The sequence below is a fragment of the Podarcis pityusensis genome, assembly GCF_964106645.2.
Source record: "Podarcis pityusensis genome assembly, chromosome: 5".
In the NCBI taxonomy this organism is placed as follows: Eukaryota; Metazoa; Chordata; class Lepidosauria; order Squamata; family Lacertidae; genus Podarcis; species Podarcis pityusensis.
In genome coordinates, this window is record NC_138032.1 from 53,321,277 (window position 1) to 53,344,059 (window position 22,783).

At 39.4% G+C, this 22,783-nt stretch overlaps 1 protein-coding gene across 4 annotated transcripts; it reads right to left on the reverse strand.

The window, feature by feature from the left end:
* Nucleotides 1-1,710: 1,710 nt before the first annotated feature.
* Nucleotides 1,711-21,452, reverse strand: TIAL1 (TIA1 cytotoxic granule associated RNA binding protein like 1). Of its 4 annotated transcripts, none has more exons than XM_081005308.1 (14): nucleotides 21,161-21,450; nucleotides 15,585-15,652; nucleotides 12,445-12,541; nucleotides 9,143-9,241; nucleotides 8,869-8,923; nucleotides 8,259-8,346; nucleotides 6,321-6,396; nucleotides 5,541-5,649; nucleotides 5,330-5,425; nucleotides 5,161-5,245; nucleotides 4,352-4,475; nucleotides 3,903-4,042; nucleotides 3,194-3,285; nucleotides 1,711-2,814 (listed from the first exon to the last, which is right to left on the reverse strand). In XM_081005308.1, exons 3-14 carry the CDS (start codon nucleotides 12,454-12,456, stop codon nucleotides 2,762-2,764), a joined length of 1,029 nt encoding a protein of 342 aa, XP_080861434.1. In that variant the 5' UTR covers nucleotides 12,457-12,541; nucleotides 15,585-15,652; nucleotides 21,161-21,450; the 3' UTR covers nucleotides 1,711-2,761. The 4 variants fall into 4 exon arrangements, with proteins under 4 accessions (XP_080861434.1, XP_080861433.1, XP_080861432.1 ...); XM_081005307.1 differs by having other exon boundaries at nucleotides 9,143-9,292; XM_081005306.1 differs by lacking the exon at nucleotides 15,585-15,652 and having other exon boundaries at nucleotides 21,161-21,452.
* Between the last annotated feature and the right edge of the window lie 1,331 nt (nucleotides 21,453-22,783).

Below are 22,783 nucleotides of genomic sequence, written 5' to 3' on the forward strand. Positions count from 1 at the left end.
ACCTACCTTCTGTATCAGATAGCCTTTTGCTGAGCGATCCAACATGGCAAGACCTTGAATTCCTCCCATGGTATGCATGCAAGCCCTACCTCAAGAATGAGGTTAAACGTGCAGCTTAGATTCTATCTCTTGAACAAGGCTCTTATCTTAGGCTAAAGCAGGGATAGAGATCCTGTGTTGCCCTATACATGTGGGTTGGACTACAACTTACATCAGCCCTAGCCAGCATGACCAATGGCCAAGGATGATGGTAACAGTAGTCTAAACATCAGAAGAGGGACAGGATGAAAAACAATTGTTCTATTCAAAGAAAAAACAAAACACTTCCATTCTGTCTAACTAGTACTCCAGCGGAACATATTGATTACATTCATATTAGGCGCAAACACTAAGAATGCTACTAAAAATATATGTAGACTCCCAATACACTGGAAAGCGGTTCTGTACAGGCTACACTGTTATAGGGAAAACATAATGCAGAATAAATCAGATTTTGCTTTATTGAAAAATTGTTGAAGGATGTTGATTAAAAACCTTGGCTCAGGTCATTGCATGCATGTGGGATAGCATCGTGCTCCTTTCATCAGGATTCCACATCCCAGTGGTATGAGGTGGGCAGTGGTTGATCTCTGCAGGTTAGATTCCAATATAGTATAATGTAGCATCAAAACTTTTGAGTGCCAAAAAAACCCACTCAGCTGTGCTGGTGAAATATTTAAGAATGCAACCATTAGTGGTCAAAGAAGAAAACTCACAAATTACATCTCTCTGGCCTAAAAAACCCCTTTAAGTATCTTGTGGCTGGAGTAAAATTGAAAATGATTTAGTTTTGAAGGAAAAAAAGTTTCCTATAAAAAAACTGTTCCACCTTGGTATGTTAATCTAGAACTTTTACTTTTAGTGGTTTCTGCATCTTCAATTCATGCACTTGCTAAAAACTGCACGGTAAGGCCCTTAAGATAAGACCAAGTGAGGTATACTATTGAAACCAAATACAGACTTGGGAAACACATTTATGTAACATGCATCGCTCCTGAAAGACATTATATTTCATTACTTTTCTGATTACTGTTACATTCATGTTGTAAAACAGAACCAGAGGATAAAATTCCTTTGGGAAGCAGTTGCCGGTCCACGTACAGCATGGATTCAATGACGAACAAAATGTTATTTAGCAGGAGTAGCATTTTTTAAAAAAAGCAATTCTATCTTCTTAGATTTTGTAGTCTGCAACAATAGAGTTTGTGCCCTATCTTCCCAGGTTTAACACAATTCAGAAATTCAGAACACCTGAAGAATATTTCAGATAAAGCACAGGGTTTAGAGATTTCCCTGCTGCTAATGCTGACACCCCTTGAAATAATTTAGAAGAGCCACTGCTTGAGCTGCAGAAAGTCTCCTATTCAGTGTTATCCAAGTCACAAGACGATTGGTTTGCCCAGAAGAAAAAAACACTTAACAGTCTCAGAGAACACATGAAGCATTTTCAAATTGCTCTAAATCTGTAATGTGGGACTTTTGTCACATCCACTTCTTATTCAGGATTAGTATTTTTCTAGAATTGGAGTCTACTGAAACGCAAGTCTATTTTGTTTATTCATTGGAGCGGACTATTTATCCAAGTGGAGTGCTTCAGTGCATTCAGAGATGAAACATCTGCACCCCCTAGCTGTAGTAGGTAAAACACACAGTTATTGTATCTAACTTACATTCGTTTTCAACTCAAAATTTATTGAGGCAGTTGTGTCAGTGTATCCACAAAATAAGTGAGAAATAACCCAAGTATACCTTTTGAACAACTTCATGATTTATCCCAGTAATACTCGGTGCACAAACGACCCAGCCTCTGTACAGGTTTGTCACATGCAAGCCACCCCAAAATACAAAAAAAAAAAAAAACAAACAAAAACACCCCCCAAAACATTTTAACTAAGAATAAGCCACAGCTCAGTATACTTGTTTCAACTGCATTTCTGTTAACCAAATGGCACATTGAGGAATTTCTAAAATAAGGTATTTTAACAATCTGGTTAAAAAAATTCTTGGGCTAAATATTTCTAGATTTAAAAAACATCCCCATTTTTTTTTAACACTCCGTTACTATACAACTTATAGGAACCGTCAAGTAGGTATACAAGGTTGTCAACCAAAATATTTACATACTGAGTAACAGAAAGCAAAATAATTCAGGTTTCTAGTGACAAAAGGTATTGAAGAATTAAGGCTCTTTGTATAGTTCTGTCACTTTACATAGTAGCCAACTTTGGAAGTATCAGTCTTTCACATTCTTGTCAATCTACTGCAAATATAGCAGCAGAGCATATTAACTATTATTTTGAATAATTACATTGCTACTTCTATCTCTGAGCATGCTTTTGCAACATTGCAGTTAGGTACAAACTTTTATGTAAAAGTACAAGTATGACTGCTTAAGCACCATACTTTGGAAAAAACTGCTTCCCCAAAATCAAATGCAATTTTTTTCACTTCAAGCAAACAAGATCTGGAAAGATTTAATATGCTCCTGAATGTGGTTAACAAGTGTTTGCTCAAGTATTGCAGATAGCACTGTTTTTCAGCAAAGACTGAAATATTTATACCAGACTTCAGTTTCTTCAAACATATGGAAAAAAATAATTTGTGGAAAAAATGCTATTTCCATGAGTATGTCTTCTGAATGATGGCTTTGTGGTTAATGAAGAAAACACTGTCTTCTTTGATGTAATGTTTGGTCCACAGCCAAAACGTCAGGATTTACTGTTCAACTAAAAGCATCTTTAATGTCATTTTTCTTAAAATCTGTGATGTAAAACACTGAAGACAAAAAAAATGGAATGGTAATCTAAGAATCAGGTTGTTAAATATTTCTTCCTAACATACCAACATTTGTAGTCAGAACTGTCTTTATTGACTTTATTTTAAATTTTGTACATAAAGAAAACATGTTCATATCCATCATGAACACAAAACTTAAAAAGGCATAACTAGAAGACATTTGTGTCCTTCACCAAAGCAAATGCTGTGCTAAAGGTTCCAAACATTTTAAATTTTCAAAATAAATATTCTCTCTCCTCCCTCCCCCTGCCAATGTCTATATTCCAGGCTTCAGAATAATCACTGGAAATTGAAACCTATCTTGAAATCACACTTCTAAACAGAGTCCCAGCTCACTGTGTTTGGTAACTTGCCATACCATATCCAGCCTGATTGGGTATTACAGGAGCTGCTTGTCCCTGGGCAGGCTGGGCACCAAATCCACTCATCCAGGCTGCAGATGGTGTTTGACTTGATTTAAAAATAAGAAAAGAAAAGAAAAAGGAATGAATTATTTACTGGGGGAAATCGGGCATGTTGTATTTTGCAACTATCAAATTCCAGAACTGAGAGATGCTAAAATGTTGTAACATGACTTGGGAATTCAAAAGATATTTTGGTTAAATCAATATAGTTTCTCTTTGTAAATAATTACATTTAAAAATGCTGACTTTCTTACTATGCATACATTCAGATCTAATGACAGCAAATAAAAAACAGTGAGTGTCAGGTTCGTTGAGCTCTCTTCCTACCTCCCGGTCCATAGACAAACTATAGTTTGAGCAAACCAAAGTTCATTTTTTAAATGAAAATTGCAGGGTGTGTGAAACCAAGGCTCGCAACTGCTGATTTACATAGAACAGTAGTTAGTACTGAAGACAAACACATCACCCTCGTGTCCCCCATTTCATCAAGGTTGAAAATTAGCATTAATATAAAGTATGAGAGGTGAGTTAGAGACAGTAGATTTCCTTAACCAAGAACAAAAGTGATGCTTAGTAAGGCACAGGCAAAGATTCCAGATCAGAGTTTAAACTGTCTTAGAAAAGTGTCTGCCAGCAGTAATTTTAGTGAAACGAATTACTTACTCCACACCAAATCCCTGTTGATTCCACGCTTGTCCATACATTCCATAAGATGGCACCTGCCACCCATTGGCCACATACTGTCCATACTGCTGTGGATTCCCATACACTTGACTCCAATGTCCCCACTGACTGTAATCCACCTAGGGATTAAAAAAAGGATTAAGATTTAAATAAACTTGAAGCAACAGAGTGCACACTGAGTATATAAATAGACACAGACTCCATCAACTAAAATTAGCAATTTATTGGCAAGTAATTTAAGCCCTATATACACATTCAGCAAACTGGGCAAAGTACACACACTGTGGGGCAGGTTGACTGCAACCTTCCACTTCGATAGGACAGTTTGCCAATGGTGCAGTCACCTCTAGATTTCATGCACTAACTTCAATCACTTAGAGAGATACATGCAGAGGCTGTAGGAAACACTATACAAACAATCCAATTACCTGCTGGAAGTTTTTACTTATATCTGGCGATTCTTTACCCCAATAGCATTTAACAACATGGCCTTCAATTGTAGTTCCATTTACTGAAACAATGGCATGTGCTGCACTTTCATGAGTTGAAAACCTATGAAACAAAACATGAAGTCAGATTTTACCAACATATGTACAAAAATGGTGCAGTTAACATATACTATTGTCTACAGAAGCATTCCCCAACCAGGTGCCCACCACATGTTTCAGACAACAGCTCCCAACCCATAAATTCCAGCTGAGCTGTGGCCCAAACTATATGGACACCAGGCCGGCAAAAGCTGCTCTGTATTTTGCTGCATGAAAGTGCAGAGAATGACATAAGAAGAAACTTCTTTGCTTGCAAAAATGATAGCTATTAATACAGCATCAATGTACATTGTGCTTTATAAAACAAACACAAATAAATCAGGCATGCGCCTTTCCAGATGAACTTACAAACTTAAATTTCAACAGAAAATAAAAGTCCAATGGCAGATAAGGCAGAACCTGAATCCTCAGCATTCAGGGACTTAGTGATTTAACTGTTCAAGAAACTCCAACATAGATGCCCTAAACTCTAAAAAATATACATGGAGAGCACTACCCACACCATTCAACATGTTATCACTTCTTTTGACAAAAACAAGTTACTTCTAAATGCAACTCCACGTCTTCTTTTAAAGGTTCAATTCTTCCTTTCTCTTTAAGGACAGTAGATTTTGGATAACATTTTCATGTTTTATTCTGTAAATAACTTGCTACTTTAAGACACAAATAAATAGTAGTAATTGCCCTACCTCACAAATGAGTAGCCTTTTCCTGGAAAAGCTCTTGTTTCCATAATCTGTCCAAAAGGTGAAAATGTCTGTCTCATCAACTGATCTAAAGGTAGTAACATTTTCTGTTAGTAATTTTTATGATTAATGCCTTCAATAAATGTATTATAAAGAGAAATGCGATCCCTACCTGTTAATCCAGAGGCAATTCCTCCGCAGTAGACTGTACAGTTTTTAGGGCTTGACTGATTTACTACATCTTCAAATCTCAGTTGTTTTGTGCTATCTGAAAGACAAATGACACTTTAAATAATTGCTTTTCAGTTATCTTTCCATTTCATAACAATGAAATGATTCACATTTACCAATACACCCCAGCTGACCTCCTTTTATTCACTTACTTTCTTGTGTACTTTTAGGGGCAGGCGGTTTCCGTGTTGCCCAGTTAGTTCTGATTTGTCGACCTCCTAACCACTGGCCACCCATATGCACAATTGCATTTTCTGCATCCTGACAAAGCAAAACAGATTCTGCTTTCAGAACCAAAACACCTGCAAATCTGAAACTTTGTACATACGTAGTCCAAGAAGCTCTGATTACTGAAAAAGTATTGTACAGGGGTGCTCTGTTGCTACTTAGCACACTTTTAAAAATCACTAGATACCAATGGAGAGATGCTTCGGTCTCTTTCACTGATAAGGGTATCAGAATTGCTAAATTGCTTCCTTAATAGACAGAGCATTCAAATTGGGCACACAGGTCCAAGCAAACATAAATTCCACTCATGAAAAGGAGCATTTCTGCCTCCACAGAACAGTATTCCTTATAGCAGAAGGAAGTTGGGCCATGTCTCTGTACAGTGGTACCTCTACTTACGTGCCCCTCTTGTTACGTATCCTCCAGGATACACACACAGCAAACCCGGGAAGTATATTTCTGGGTTTCTCCCCACGCACATGCGCAGTAGCGCTTTATCACACTGCGTTTGTGCGCAGAACATGCACCTCCGGTTGCAGAAACCTCGGGATCCGACTGGAGCTCCGGAATGGATCCCGTCCGCAACCAGAGGTACCACTGTACTAGAATTAAAGGATTTGGAAAGCTGCCCTTCACATGCCTTTTTATATTAATACCTCAAACACATTCAGTGTCAACAAGTGGCAAAGTTTCTGATTGCTTACCAATTTATTATAAAACGATACAAAGCCATATCCTTTAGATTTTCCTGTTGCCATATCTTTAACTACCCGTGCATCCCTGGGAAGAGAAGCACAGTTATATGAGGAAAACATTAAATATTTTCGAAATAAAAACTAAAAGGAACCACACACACTGTATTGTGAGCATAATTTTCCCTATTATAAACTCAATAACCCCTATAACTATAACCATTCCTAAACTCTCCCTATTGCTTCTTTGCCTGTTAGAAAAAAAGCAGTAGGACAAAAAATAACATGTAATAAACATGCAACCTATCCATATAACCTGCACTTTCTACAACTATGTTCAGATTTGAAATTTTAAAAAAGGAACAAAGTTTCCTTTTCTAATACTCTATCTGCTAGGGTCCTCTTCACTGTTCTATAAATTACTCTAACATTTCTAACTATTTTTACCATGCATTTTCTAAATAAATGCCCTCTGCCTAGTGATATAAAATATGAAATATTAAAAAATTGAAAAAGAGGAAAAAAATAGGAATTAAAAGGCATACATGGCCTGTTAACAGATTTCTTTATTTTTCTTGGTCAATTCTCTACCATCATTTTGGAGTTTGGGCAGCTGTAAATTTTGAAAAATTGACATTTTCAGAAATTTAAGAAAGGAGAATAAAACTAACAACAATGCTAAGCACACCAGTACGAAAACAACAAATTTTACACATAAATTTTAGTGAGTAAGTTAAAATGATTGGAAATATAGAACTGCACTGAATATAGAATGTTAAAATGTAAATACTAAGATATGTATATATAAATAATGTATAATAAGAATAAATAGAAATGAGAAAAAAATCTACAACTGAGTTCCAGTGTGCACAGTTCCTTGCAGTTAGCTTCAAGATCCTGTCCATTCTTATGAGCAATTCTGCAAAATAATCAGAATGCTATTACTTTTAATTGTGACTTGGACTTAAGAAAAACTGCAGGTCTCAGGTATAAATAAAGATTGAGAAATAGCAACCTGTATTCAACCTTTTTTATATTTGCTCGCAAACAGTACTACTTACCACATTGAGATAAAAAGCAAAGTAAACAAAATAGACAAAATAAGATTTACGTTTCAATTGAAAATATGTACAGATTGTATATAGAAAAGATTGTTTTTTTAAGCAGAAATATATTCCTGTAAAGTAACACAAGATGTTCAAGTTTTGTTTTGGTGTTGTTAAAAGGACAAAGAAAACAATAGAAGAAAACCTCTGAAGAAACTAGATTATGCAACAAAAGAGACAGACATGCTATAGCACTTAACAGGTACGCTTGCAATGTTTAAAATGTTCAATTAAAAAACTATAGTTATTTGGAAATCTATTCCCAATTTCTACTGTCTAAAAATAAAAGGTTGTTTTAGAAGGGCACACTTGTGCGCCACTACAAACGAAAGCTGCTAAACTTACCAAAACGTTTGGTTTAATTTCCAAATGCATGAACTCTAAATATAACACCACTACTTGTCAAAATGATAAATGTACACTAGATTTTAATGCTTTCTACACTACCTTATATAACTTGCCTGCAGTTCAACACTATCTACAAAATTATCAGATGAGTAAGAAACCTTGATGTATCTAACACACAACTTTATGTAAATTCCAAGAACCAAAACACAGTTTTCTTGCCAGCAATGTAACCCATTCACCACCAAACATACCAGGTGTTAAAAGCATGCAGCTTTCAATTGATTTGATGCAGAGACCTTGTTAATTTTTGTGGGGGGATAACTGAATGCAAAGAAACCCACAAGATCACTGTACCCCACCCACTGCCCATTATCAAGAAGACTTTAAAGAAACAATCCGAGCAAAGTGAAAGACATTTAACTTGAAGAAGAAAATACAATCATGTATTATGACTTGTTCTGTATTAGTGAATTAAGATACAAACTAGGATACTTACGATATTTTACCAAAAGGAGCAAATGCTGACTTGATGTCTTCTGTTGTTATTTCTGGACTTAAATCTCCCACAAACACATGGAAGTGATCTGGAGGAAAGCAAAAACCAATTAAATATATTTCTCTTAACCAGCACTTTAGTTCTCAGTGTAGAAAGGGGTGCAATTCAAACAATCTTGTGTTTAAATTTCCAAGTCACATCTGAATTAAACCAGTAATTAAACTTGTTCAGCCAAAGAGTATCTATGGAGATTATAAAACCGAAGTAATTCAGCTACTATACAAAATCAAATTGCAGTAAGTGCATGAGCTCAGCTCCACAGTCATACCTCGTGTTGCGTTAGGTTCATGTTGCGTCTTTTCAGCTTGTGAACGCGGCAAACCCGGAAGTGTATACTTCCGGGTTTTGCTGCGCGTGCACAGAAGTGTTCTGCGCACTTTGCACAGGCACAAAAGCGCTCTATCGCACTCCGTGCTTGCGCAGAAGCACCACTCTAGTTGTGGACTTTTCGGGGTGCCAACAGCACCCTGGAACGGATCGTGTCCGCAACTAGAGGTACCACTGTACTTTAATAGTTGATTTTGGTAGAATTGTTACAAGCATTACTTACTTGATGTATCTTTTTTCTGGCTACTTGGTGTTGTTGCCCAGTTAACCTTTACTTCCTGAAAAAAAGAAAAATATCAGTACAAACATAATTTTAGAATAGATGCATAAATTCAATCAAGATATAGTCATATTCTAATAATAACAGCAACCAACGTTAATTTTCAAGGTACTTCTAAGTAAGAACATGGTCAAAAATGCTTGCCATGGATCATAAATTAACCTATTCATTTACTATGTGTCATTCTTTGTTTTCTTTTCTTTTTTTTGCAACGTACCTTTCCCAAAATTTTTCTCCCATTCATAGCAGCTAATGCAGCAGCTGCATCCCTGTGTTCATAAAATTCCACAAAGCAATAAGGGTCATTGCTTGTATGCTGCAAAACAGAAAATCCAACAGAAGAGTTGACCCTTCTGCTATCGGGTTGCTGAGAAGAAAATCCAGGAAAATATATTACTTAAAGCTAGAAAATGAAGTATTACTACACATGCTTATAAAGTAACCTTAAGAATGGTTGTCCATTGTTTCACACTGTCAGTTTAAGATATAACATTCTGCTGTGACCCTGAACTAGACAGCAGTACATAACAGTGCTGCATGACCAGAGCAGCACACACTGATTTCTCTTCCCAATGGATAGTACTGATAGCAGAAATATTCTTGATCATCTGCTGAGGGGGAGGGAGGCATAGCTGAATCAGTCACAGGCCATTAGTGCTGTCAAAACTGACACAGCCAGCTATCTATGTGGTGGGCAAAAATGCAGCACCTATCCAACAGAAGGACACTGAATGCACACAGTGTTCATCACATTTTTGCACACTTACGACTAGATCCAGAAAAAACCTGTGCATAAATGTCTGTTTTGGCATAAAGAATGCCTTTACTAGATTGGGCTATGCAGCCTTTACAGTTTGCTCATTCATTCACATAATCTTTAAAAACTGAATTCTCAGACATGATAGTTATGGAAGGGAAAAATTCTGCCTGATATCTGGGGTCAATTTCCTGTACCTAGAGAGACAGAGGTGGTTATGCACATGTAGCACCTCAAGCACCGATAATTCCCAGGGTCCAGATTTTTTGGGGTGGATGAACAAATATTTGCAACTTTTACAAGGTAACAGAACCAAGATACAGGCTAGAAGTTTGAACTTTTGGGTCTTACAGCAAAATATACCAACTTAGCAATCTGCAGATTGGGGGGGGGGGGGGACAACAACAAAAACAACACCCAACACAACAACAACACCCAGCCACTCTAGGCAGCTTACAGCATATATAAAACATAGTAAAATACAGTTGTACCTTGGATCCTGAAACCCCTAGAACTCGGACGTTTTGATTCCTGAACGCCGCAAACCTGGAAGTGATTGTTCCGGTTTGCAAACGTTCTTTTGGAACCTGAACGTCCGTTGGGCTTCTACGGCTTCTGATTCTTGCAGCCAATCAGAAGCCGCAATTTGGTTTTTGAATGTTTTGGAAGTCAAATGGACTTCACACACACACATCATATATCTGCCACCACCAGAAGATGTAAAATTGTAGAAAAGAGAGACAACTGCCAGCAGTATGGCCCTTGCACCACTGCAGACTCCCTGTCATGCCTGCAGAGAGTTTTGTCAATGGAGATGTCCCCAACAATAGGAAATGTGTTATACCTCAGCCCCTGGAATTGACAACTAGAATACAGACAGAAGAAAGTAATTCCAAAATTTCTGCTTGGGGCTACTCCAACAAATGTAGGGCTCAAAAATAATGTCCACTCTGGGGAACAGTAAACTCACTGGCAGTGAGTAAGCTCACTGACACTGAATAACCAGACACACAATGGGACTAGCAAAAGTTGATCAAGACTAATTTTCATTTTATTATTTTCAATGAGATTTCAGTAATTTTTGCTGGATTATGTCCAGCGTAGTTTCAAGGTACTTATTAAAAGCAAACAATCTAGCAAGGGTTATTTGGGAAAACAATAAAATGATTCATCAAAATATAAGGTATGTTGCCATGTCAAAAGCACAGTCTTTTCCTGAAGCTATGAAAGCCAGAAATGAGGGTGTAAAATAGGAATGGCATGCAGCACCTATCTTTTCTGGGTCCGAAAAGAGCCTAACTTTGATTCCTCTTTATTTTCAAGTGGCCTTTTAGTGAAACAAGATAAATATCCAGCAGTGGTGAAAAGCACTGGGGTGGGGGCACAGCAGGCAGCAAGAAAGATCAGCAGAGTATCTAGGACCAACAATGCATATTGTACTGTGTATATGATATATATAGGTGTTTGCATGATAATGCTTTAAAATCCTGGACCTATTCTTTTTACAGCATCACTCAGGGAAGAGACATCTTGAACTTGCTCAGAGTCACACAATGAATCCCAGAACAGGCAGAGCTTAATATACTGCCTTTGTTTGTGAAGTTATGACTCTAACTGGAACATATTTTGATTATCCTGATGAAACAAGGATAGTAGTGATTATCAATATGGTACAAGAGATATCATGTATCTCAAGTACCGTATTTTTTGCCCTATAGGACGCACTTTTTCCCCTCCAAAAATGAAGAGGAAATGTGTGTGCGTCCTATGGGACGAATGCAGGCTTTCGCTGAAGCCTGGAGAGCGAGAGGTGTCGGTGCGCACCGACCCCTCTCACTCTCCAGGCTTCAGGAAGCTATCCACAAGCCTCGCGTGCCCGGCGGGAGGTCCCGCCGGGCGCGCAAGGCTTGCGGGCAGCAGCCTGCAGCCCAAAGCACGGGGCGCGTTGCGTAGCACGCCCCGTGCTTCGGACAGATGTCGGGAAGTCCCGCCGGGCGCGCGAGGCTTGGGGCGGCAGCCTGCAGCCCGAAGCCCGCCCCCTGCTTTGGGCAGATGTCCGCAAGCCTCACGCAGCCCCCGCGCCTGGGGGGGAATAAATTTTTTTCCCTTTATTCCCCCCCCCCCAAAAAAAACTAGGTGCGTCCTATGGGGCGGTGCGTCCTATGGGGCGAAAAATACAGTATTTCAAATAAAAATGTTTAGCATACATACTTCAGATGCAACTATTATTGCATACAATAACTTACATCTGTTGTTTCCCCAGACCTGAGAATCATTTACCTAAATCCTTTAAGTTCCTTCTGTCAGAGCAATAACTGTATCATATTATGCAATTAAAGAAATCTTAGTTATTAACTGCATGTTTTAATTGATTAAAAATGAATTCATTTGCATACAATTGTTTCACAGGAAAGAACATCCTATATAGTTTATAGATAATCTATATAGTTATAAATAATCTATATAGTTATAGATAATCTATATAATGGACACCATTTTAAAAGAGGCATTTCCTCCTGAGCAGGAGAAAAGGGAAGATTGTGCCTCCCTCTGCACTTTATGTACTAAAAATTTAAAAAATAATATTTTAAAGATGTAGTGCATGTTTAAAAGGCACATTTCAAAAGATTTTTTGATTCAATTAATCAATCAATCAATCACTGCTGCAGCCCTAATAGAAATGTTTTAGGTAGCAGGATCAATAATTACTTGAATTTTAAAATGAAACAATACTGACATAGATTAGACTGAAAGAGTCTTACCTCTGTTATCATTTTACAGCTTTTGCAGGGTCCAATTTGGCTGAATAACTGAAGTATAAGTACTTCAGTCACATCTCTGGAAAGATTTCCTACATAGCTAGATAGACAAAAGAAAAGGTAATGTAAATCCCATCATTCATCTCAAACGATAATCTGTGCAATTTATTGAAATATCAGCTATCAATTGTGTAAGCAGAAAATATAGCATCTGTTAATAAACTTTATGAACACACTATTAAGTAGTCCACAGCTTTTAAAACTCTACTGTGTATTCATCAAATACTGGTAAGTACTAACATTGTTGTCATTGAAGTATCACAAGTATGCTGATCAGTTATGTTGCTTTTTGTTAGATAAACCCTAACCCAGAGTTGAGGAACCTGTGGCCCTCCAGATGATGATGGACTCCAACTCCAATCAACCACAGCCAGTATGGCCAATGGCCAGAGAGGTGGTGAGCTAGGGCTGAGTAACATCTGGCCAGATACATGTTTCCCATGCCTGCCTTAATTCTTGTGGAGCACAGGAAAACTAGGCTACAGTTTCAGAGATGGGTATGTGCAGAAGTCATGGATGCTACCAGTACTTTCCTGAGTTTCTTTTTCAAAAGATACCTCCACAGAATCCAACAAATGGACCTCTGAAGGCCAAAATTCAAAATGTTTGGCATACGAATTTTAAAATAGAAATTAGTGCATGCACAGGAGTGCCATTTTCATTTCAAAAAGTCCTTGCATGCATCAGAGTCTCTAAGTTTTTTTATTTAACCCAAGGAAATTTAAATAGTGTGCTGGTTCTGTATGGGCGCCTTCCAAGGGGTAAACAGTACTCAGAAAAATCTGGATATAGTCCCATTGAAAATAATGAATATAGTTATGACTAAGATCTGCTCTAAGTAGGACTTAGGTGGATACAATCCTTCACTTCTGTTAGAAATAACTATACTTTCAGAGCAGGAAAGGGCTGACAATTTACAATCAAGCAATTCATATACTAAATTAAAACAGGTTTCTAAAAATAAATTTCAACTTCATTTGAGAGGCAATGTGGTATAATGCAGTGAGTGGTTGAAGCAGCCTTTCCCAGTCTTGGATCCAAATTAGATGACAATCTCCATCATCCCTAGCCAGCATGGCCGAAGGACAGAGATGGTGGCAGTTGGGAGTCCAACAGCACGAAGGTCCAAGGTTTGGGAAGGCTGGGTTAAGTACTGACATAGGATCAAAGAGAGATTCAAATCCCCACGCAGCCATGAAGCTCAATGGGTGACTATGGGTAAGTCACCGTATATCAACCTAAAGGATTCAGGGAGTGGGAACTATGTATGCTGCCTTGACCTCCTTTGAGTAAAGGCGTGATGTAAAGAAATAATAAATGAAATGCTGCCAAGTGTTGAAAAGCCACATGCCATTTCCCAAGGGTAAAAAAGCTTTTTTCCATAACCACTGGTCATTAACGCAGCACTAAATAAGCTTATTCTAGTGCTACCTGTATGCTACTATTGCTCCTAATAAAAATCCATAGTAATAAGTCAAATAGCTTTCTTAATACCACTTTGAATTTACTTATAAAGCAGCAATATCATAATATGCAATGCAGAATATTACTGCAGATATATCACTGGGGATCTCTTAGGCAAGGATAGGTGATCAGGAGTTGGCTTCTACCCTTCTCTAGAGCAACTTTCCACTCACACCCAACTTAAGGTAAAGGTAAAGGTACCCCTGCCCATACGGGCCAGTCGTGTCCGACCCTAGGGTTGTGCGCCCATCTCACTTAAGAGGCCGGGGGCCAGCGCTGTCCGGAGACACTTCCGGGTCACGTGGCCAGCGTGACGAAGCTGCTCTGGCGAGCCAGCACCAGCGCAGCACACGGAAACGCCGTTTACCTTCCCGCTATAACGCGGTACCTATTTATCTACTTGCACTTCAGGGGTGCTTTCAAACTGCTAGGTGGGCAGGAGCTGGGACCGAAGGACGGGAGCTCACCCCGCCGTGGGGATTCGAACAGCCGACCATACGATCGGCAAGTCCTAGGCACTGAGGTTTTACCCACAGCGCCACCCGTGTCCCAACTTAATTGCCATTAAAACATACATCAGCACTAGTTATTGTTAGTGCTAACCACAAATAGAAGTTGAAAGGAGATTATGGATCCTGGCAAAACTGTGGGTAATGCTACTGAGGTGGTTAACACTGGTTTCAAATATATCTTAACCTCAATTAAAGCAGGAATAGAAAATGTGCTCTACATTGGGTAAGGAAGCCCACTCTCAAGCCCTGAACTACAGTTCAGAGATCCTCTGAATTAGGTCTGCAGCAGGTGATAATAGCTGAATATCCTTTGCAACACCACAGGAAGTTCTATAACAGATGTGAGAAATCTTTGACACTTCAGATGTTATTGCACTACAACTCCCATCAGTCCCAGGAAGCATAGCCAGTGGCCAGGGGTTAAGGGAGTTGTATCTGGAGGGCCAAATGTTTCCCTGTTACTGTTCTGTAAGATAAATGCCACTGACTTAAATATAATTACAATATGATTTCAGTGACCAGCCTTGAGCAAATTACAATCAGCTGAGGGCCCGTCCCCCCTCAAGATTGGCCACTATTTGTAACACAGGGTCAGTAATACCAGCTCCCATCATTCTTATGAAGTACCCTGAGAAATAGCAGAAACATTTTGATCATTTAGGAGGGAAAGCAATATATATGAAGTATTTACATATCTTCTCTGATACTTTTGAAAACTTTAAAAAAAAGTCACGCACACAAGAAAGTGGAAGGCGTATGGAAAATGAACAGAAAAAGTAAGGAGGCTATTCAATGCAGACTAATTTGCAAACCTTACCCATGAATCACATATTGGCTTTTGAATGAATCCCTTCAACTGAGAAAAACAGTTGGTAACATGAAGCCAGCCTATAGAAGCTCAATATCAGTTTTGATTTTTTAATTTTTTTTTAAAAAGAATACATTTAACAACTGGTGAAATGTCTATTCTGAATGAATATTGTAATCTTAAGGAACACTGTAATAGAATATTTGAAGCACACTAAATATTTTTCAAGCCATTTCCTATAAGAATACACAATTAACTTGGCAAAACCATAAATAATGAAATAAAGGCATATACTATACCTCTATAGGCTGTCTCCCTAATTCATGAGACATCACTTATGCTGCATTGACAGGCATAGTATAGAAACCTAGATAGATAACAGGAGTAGTTTATATTCTGACATATATAGGTTCCAATACTAGGTACTGTTGCTGCATGTAAAACAAAACATTTATACATCCTCCATCTAGTAGAAGGGAAAAATAATTCAAACTACATAACTAACTAAGGCTACAATTCTATGCACAGTTACCTCACTTGGAAGTGAACAGTGTTAGGCTCAAACGTTGTACCTACATACCTCTATGTAACTGGCATAATAAATCTTGTGTACTAGTAGTACATGTTACTTGTTATACAAGTATACAATTTATAACCAGCAAAATGAAACCTAGATTATTCGTGTAATACAGTGTCCTCTACATCAGAAAACAAACAAGAATTTGTTGGTAAACAATGTGAAAATTACTAAGTTTAGGAAATGTTTCATTTGAAGAACAAGTTTACCATGTATAACAGCAGCTAATAAATCCTAAAAGTGAAAGTCTGCACTCTGGACAGATTCCAGGCTTTTGTTTTTTACTAGAACCCCAAGGTACACCAACCAGAACCTGGTTCAAAAAACATATGCCAGGATCCAGACTAGGGGCACAATCCAAACCCCCACCCCCTGCTGACAGGGCTTCACAGAGCAGTGGGGCTACTGCTGCACCTGAAAGCCCTGTCACTCATGACAGCTGCAGCAGAAGGAGGTGGGCAGAATGATCCAAAATTGATCGTTCCACCTGCTCCAGTCTAGTGTAGTTATGTGGTCCAATGAGGTTATGAAATGACAATGAGACTGGCTCAGGGTGCTGGGTCAGTTCGGCTCCACCTCCATCCACAGAACATCATGCCAGTGAAAGGTACTGACAGTGGGCCTCCCAGCCAGCCAGCCACTCATTCAATGGAGGACCAGCTCAATCAGATGAGAGACATCTCTGCCTAATTCAAACTCACTGCAGGCCAGCAAACGAAACATTTGAGTTGCTTTGTAAATTAGTTGAAAGTAGGTTCCATGGAAATCAATGGGACAAGTGAAACACGAATAAGTGGAATCACATTATTGCTATGGGAGCTTAAAGTCAACCAATTTAGTCTGGATCAAATTCATTAACTTAGAATTAAAGAATTCAGAGTACAGTAATTTCTTTTGAGTACTAGAATGGGACATAATTCACAATCCTTCAAAATAAAAATCCACTTCTGGTTATCCAAGGCCTTTTTCATTTCAACAGAGAAGAGGGGTCATTTTGTTGTTGCTATTGTTAAAAACCCCGGAAAAGCTAGAAATCCTTGCCAATCCACTGCAAATCAGCCAGAGATCTACCAGCAGATGTAACTCCACCTCCTGCCTACCCTGGTCAGTACTATCTTACCAATGGGAAATTACACAAATTGAAAATAAATTTTAAAACTAAATTAGGAAACAGAAAAAAGAATTCACCTGCTCCTATCTCAATGTCATGCTGATATTATCCCAGCTCCAAGAAGGGGGGTGATTAGCCCATGGTTCCCTAGATGTTGTTGAATTTGCCATGATGGCTGGAGCGGATCGGGCCAACAACATCTGGGGGCCCACAAGTTATCTACCCTGGCCCTAGAACCTCTTTCATGCCTCCTGCTGTCATGTAATGGACAGCTCTTAAAGATCTTACTTTTATTTGATTTACTGAATGACTTCTTGTTCTCTACTGGCACCTTTGACATTATGCATCTTGGACCCTTGTGTGCCCCTTGTTGTGGCAAAAAATCCCTGCCTAGATTATATGAGCCACTACATTTAAAGTGTTTATTAACTTTTTGGTCCAGTATTGTTAGGAACTGACTCCATGACTTGTATGTAGTCACGAAGGATTGTTAGGAATTGCACCTTTCTTTAAACTTGTGTCCCCAGATGTTGCTCAACTACAGCTCCTAACATTCCTGACCATCAGCAAAGCTGGGTGGGGAGAACAGGACTTGTAATCCAACAACATCTGGAGACCGGAGGTTGAAGAACTCTGGATTACCTGACCCTAAGACATTCAAGCTTTGTAAGTTTTACACAGAAGTGTCCTAAGCACAATGTTGTCTCTAAGACAACCAAATATTAAATGGCAGTTTTCTATTTTAAATAACTTTTTATAAAAGATGACAAGACATTTCAATACATCATTCACAGGCATAAATCTTTTAGGCACCCACAGAACCAGATGCTTGATATTTTTCCAGCCCTGTTTCTCAGAAATTTGGATCCATCGGAAATTCTCCCTTACAGGGCAAAAAAAGATCAATGATTCGTCTACAAGCATTGCAAAGTAAATTAATGGCTTGCAAAAGTATAGCTCAGAGCATAACTATTATAGTTCATGAATTCTTTCAGAGCAGTTGACAAAAACTGTGCCAATTTTTAAATACAAAAGAACTCATTCATATTGCATTCCCCCCCCTCTTATATCACATACGGAAATCCTAACTTTCTAGCAGAATGGAATTTGAACACAGTGCATACACCAGCTATATATATATATATATATATATATATATATATATATATACATATATACACATATATATCACAATTCTGCAAGGCTGTTGAATTAGGACTGGTAGCCATTATAGTGTTCCGTGAAACAGTACAAGGATGGCTGCACGTTTTCTCTCTACTTAAGGCCAGAAGACAGAATGTGAGCCAAAGGCAGGCAGCTAACATAGCGTTGTACTCCAGTTTCTTAAGAAAGGAAACAGTGCAAAACTTTGGCAGCTGTGCACATATTCTTTTGGCACAGAAAACAGAGCAAACTGGTAAGACTTTATAGTGTTGATCCAGGTTTCCAAGAAGTATGGCAGCTACAAGAGGGGAGAGTGAATAAGTACCTCTGTATGCTTTCTAACAATGTGCAGTTTAAAAATGCTTTACTCAGAAGTAAATTCCACTGAATTCAGTGAAACTTAAATTCAAATAAGTTCAAAGGATGAAGATAACACCAACTGCAGTTGGGTTCTGGGTACTTTTCCAGCTCTGATTTCCAGCTTTTCAATCTATTAGAAATACTCCTGCACGGGTGTGTGTGTGGATCAATTATATCACTGGGAGTCCTGCAAAGCAAATTTGGTAAAATCTGACATAAATTTAGTTTTGCCAAACTTCTTGCTTGTTCTCATTGATAAAAACTTGATTAACTTGTAGCCAAGAAGAGAAAAATACCAAGCATCTGGTTATGCTCTAGTCTCACAAGCATGTGTGCACACAATCCTCTAGCATACAAAACCTTTTAATACTGACACTTCAAATGTTTATTCAACTTAAAAAAAAAAAAAAAGATAACGCAGTGGACATTTGTCAGCTGCATGCTAGTTATATTTAGTATCCCACCACCCTGGCACATCCTGTCATTTCTCTCTTCCACTATGCACAAAAGTGACATTCTGAACTCAGGCTCTCAAGTCAGTTAAGATAGTTTCCTAAAGATTCAGAGTAACCAGAGTTGGTTTCAAGCATGCAATCAGAGTGGAGACAAAGTGGCCAAGTAAATAATGTTTGCTTGACTTCTTAACTTTTGTAGACTGGGAAAAGGATGGGAAGACAGACATGCAAAAACTGTTCTGAATGAACCACAGGAGCTGAGTCATGATTTCCGTACAGAAAGATTATACTCCCAACTACAATCTGTTTAATTACAAAGAACATTTTGAAGCTAGCTTCAAAATCAGTATAGTACAAGAGAGCTAGGTATATACTACAAAAGCTGTCTTCCACTTTCAAGGATATGGTCCAGGACAGAAGTGATGAACATGTAAACACACTTGTACAATGTAAGATATAATCACAATCCTGAGGAACTCCAAACTTTAAAAAATATATACTTTCCCAGTGACCATGGTAGAAAGTTGTTTTAAAATATTAGAGGGGAAAATGCTAAATGATTAGAGTAAGATTACAAATTAGGTTTTTATTTTATCTTGTGAACTGCCCTGAGATCTTGTGATATTTTTAAAAATAAATAAATAAAAGGTTGTCCATTATTTTCAATTTTTATTGCATAAAGCATCCAACATTTTTTCAAGAGCAACTAAATTTTTTACATTAGGGGATAACAACAATGTTCTCTATTTCCACAAGTATGTTCAACAGTCAGATACAAGTTATATATACTGTAAGTCTGCTTATTTGCATTTCCTTCCTTCCTTCCCCTACAACATGATGCTTCCAACATGGCTAACAGCACTAAACTTGCTAGCTCCTGAGCTTACTACCTCAAAATTTAAGTAGCACTGAACGGCTTCTGCATCATCAGTAGTTTCTTAAAATGTTTTAAGCATGTTTACATGCATTAGACAAAGTAGTGGTGACCTCATTTATACACTGATTGCTCAAGAAGCCCCACTACCAATGTTGCCTGGTTATCACATTTTTCTCTCCTCTCACACTTCAGAGGTGGGATATGAGAGCTAAAACAAAAATCATTTACTTGATCACAATCAAAATACAGCAAGCATTTTGTTTAGAACAATTATTCTGCAAAAAGGAGGAAAAGAGGGGTTTGGCTTGCAATATGCCTTCTAGTACAGTGAGCATATGGTTCATAAGACACATTCTCTCTGTTTCATGAATACAAAAAGAACCTTATATTTCATGGAATATAATTTTTTATCCCTCACTCAGGTTTTTGAATCATAAAGACATCCCTTTCACTTGACTATTCAGCTTTATTCTCTTGAATTCAGAATGCTGCCCCCGCAATGTTTTCTCCAATATATGCATCAGGTCTCCGGAGGATCTGATTACCCATATCTTCATCCACACCTCTCTACCTACTGACCTTTCTCCCCTTCTTGTTTTACTAGCCACGATTTCCGACACGGAAGCCTCCCTGACCCAAGCCTCCCACCCCCCACATGCCTCAGAGAACTCCAAACTCAACATATGTTAAACCCAGCCTGTTGACACGATTACAACAGCCCTAGTGTTCAGGATCCCACAGAAGAGCCCCGCGCCTCGTGGAGAGTGAGAGGTTTTGCTCTGTTCCGAATTACATCCTCTCCTAATTCCCTTTTGGCGAGAAGAGAATGCTTGACCCCTTGGCAGGAGGGCCCAGGACCCACATCCACGTAGGACTGATGTTTCCCTGACAAGGGACCAAGGGCCTATGAGTTATGGAGCTACAGAACGGAAAACGTTTCCCAAAACCTTCCCGAGGTGGGGAAAGGATCCCCAGCCCCACAATTCCTGGCATGTCGCAAAGAAAACCATTTTGGGTTGTAGCTCTGGCTCCAATGAACTGTCTTTCCCCTCAACAACATGCTTGTCTTTTTCCCCCACCCCCAAATCCCCCTTTGGCTGAGGCATACCAACCCCTTCCCCATTAAAGGGATCTACTCGATCACCTCGTAATTGCCTACCATTCCCTCCCCCCCCCCGACCCGCTCGTTGCCACGACTCCCCTCCCCCTCGACCCTCTTCGGTCCCTCAAGAGGCGCCACCCCGCGCACGTCCCCGCCTGTCAGAGGCCTCCACCCCCGGTCTGCCCACCTGCGCCCAGGTGCTCAACCCACCCACCCCAACCCCACTCACAGTGTCTTGGGCTGCCCGTCGTCTTCCATCGCGGCGAAGGAGGGCCGCTCGCAGACGGACCCAGGACACCGCGCGGAGGGGGGAGGGGACTACCGGTAGGCTCCGACAACCGGGAAGGAGGGGTGGGGTGTTGGGGGGGGTTTGTAAAGAAACGCGAGAGCTCCGCGGCCCCTCGTTTCACGTCCCGGCCCCCGGCAGAAGCAAAAGACTAAGACCGAGAGAAGGCGGGGGGGGGGAAGAGGAGGAACCAGAAATCCACAAAATGGCCGCAGCCGCCAACCACTCAGGAAGCGGCGTAACACGCAGGCGCAGCAAAAACACCTCTCCGGCTTAGCTTTTCCCCCTCACGACCATGGAGAAAGACCGGCTAGAGCGGCGCGCGCGCGCCGAGTTCCGGTTGGGCGGAAGGAAGGCGGGGCTTCGGGAGGGGGCGGCGTCTTTATTTTACACGTAAGAGGGATATACGATTAGGACGTTTTTTGCGTGCTAGTGAATGGAGCAGGGGAGGGCTTTGCACTGAATTGAATATGTACAGTACAGGCGTTTAGAGGCCTTTTTTTAAAAAAAAAGCCAAATGTAGACTAAAAGAAAGAAAAAAGAATTTTATTTATCAGTCGCCCAATAACTTCGGTTCTCCGGGCGATTGTGTAAAACAATATATAAAACGACAGATGCTATAACTGTATAATACTATTGTTATGTACTGAGTTGAATAGGATCCAAAATGCAGCAGTCTGATTGGTCCTAGAACAATAGGATCCAAAATGCAGCAGTCTGATTGATCCTAGAGCAATGCAGCAGTATGATTGGTCTGCAGGAGCCACCCAATCCAGCTCCAGGTGGAAGTGAATCCACAACCTGATTGGCCTACAGGTGAATCCCGGAATTAGCCAGTCACGTGCAGCCCATTGTGTAAATAATGTATATAAAGCAGATATTGTGGGGGAATTTGCATTCCTCCTCACCGCTATGAGCTGAATAAAGAGTATGAATTCCACTCTCGACTCCGAGTATATTTCAATATATAACTCTATCTAACGTAATAACACGGAGCAACATCTCAACACATATTGCTATCAAATAATACAAAGCTTTAAAAATTAACAGCCAGGTACAAATCATAGCATAATCTCAAAAGACTGCAAATACAGAGCTGTGAAAATAAAAGGGTATTTGCGTGGCATTAGAATTATTTTGTTGTTAAGTTATATCCCGCCTCCGCTAAGGAACTCAAGGTGTTAAACATGATTCTCCCCCTCAGTTCATCCTCACACAGGTAGAATACACTGAGGCTGCATACGCTACTAGTGCTGGTTTGTGGAGCAGTGTACACACAGCTAGCCACAATCCACTTTGATCCTGTAGTTTTTTGAGAAATACTGCGTTTTGATGCATTTCCTCCGAAGCCAGCTTCAATCTGATTTGAACAAAAACCATAGGAAGCCATTTACACCCACCCACTGGCATAGACAGACAGCAGTGACAGAACACACCCAACAAAACTGAAGTGTAAGTTAGAAATGAGTCTGCTGTGCGTGGAAATTACCTTGGTACATTTTAAGCCAGTAATGTGTATGCAACCTAAGAGATAGTGATTGGCCCAAATTCACCCCATCTGAACCT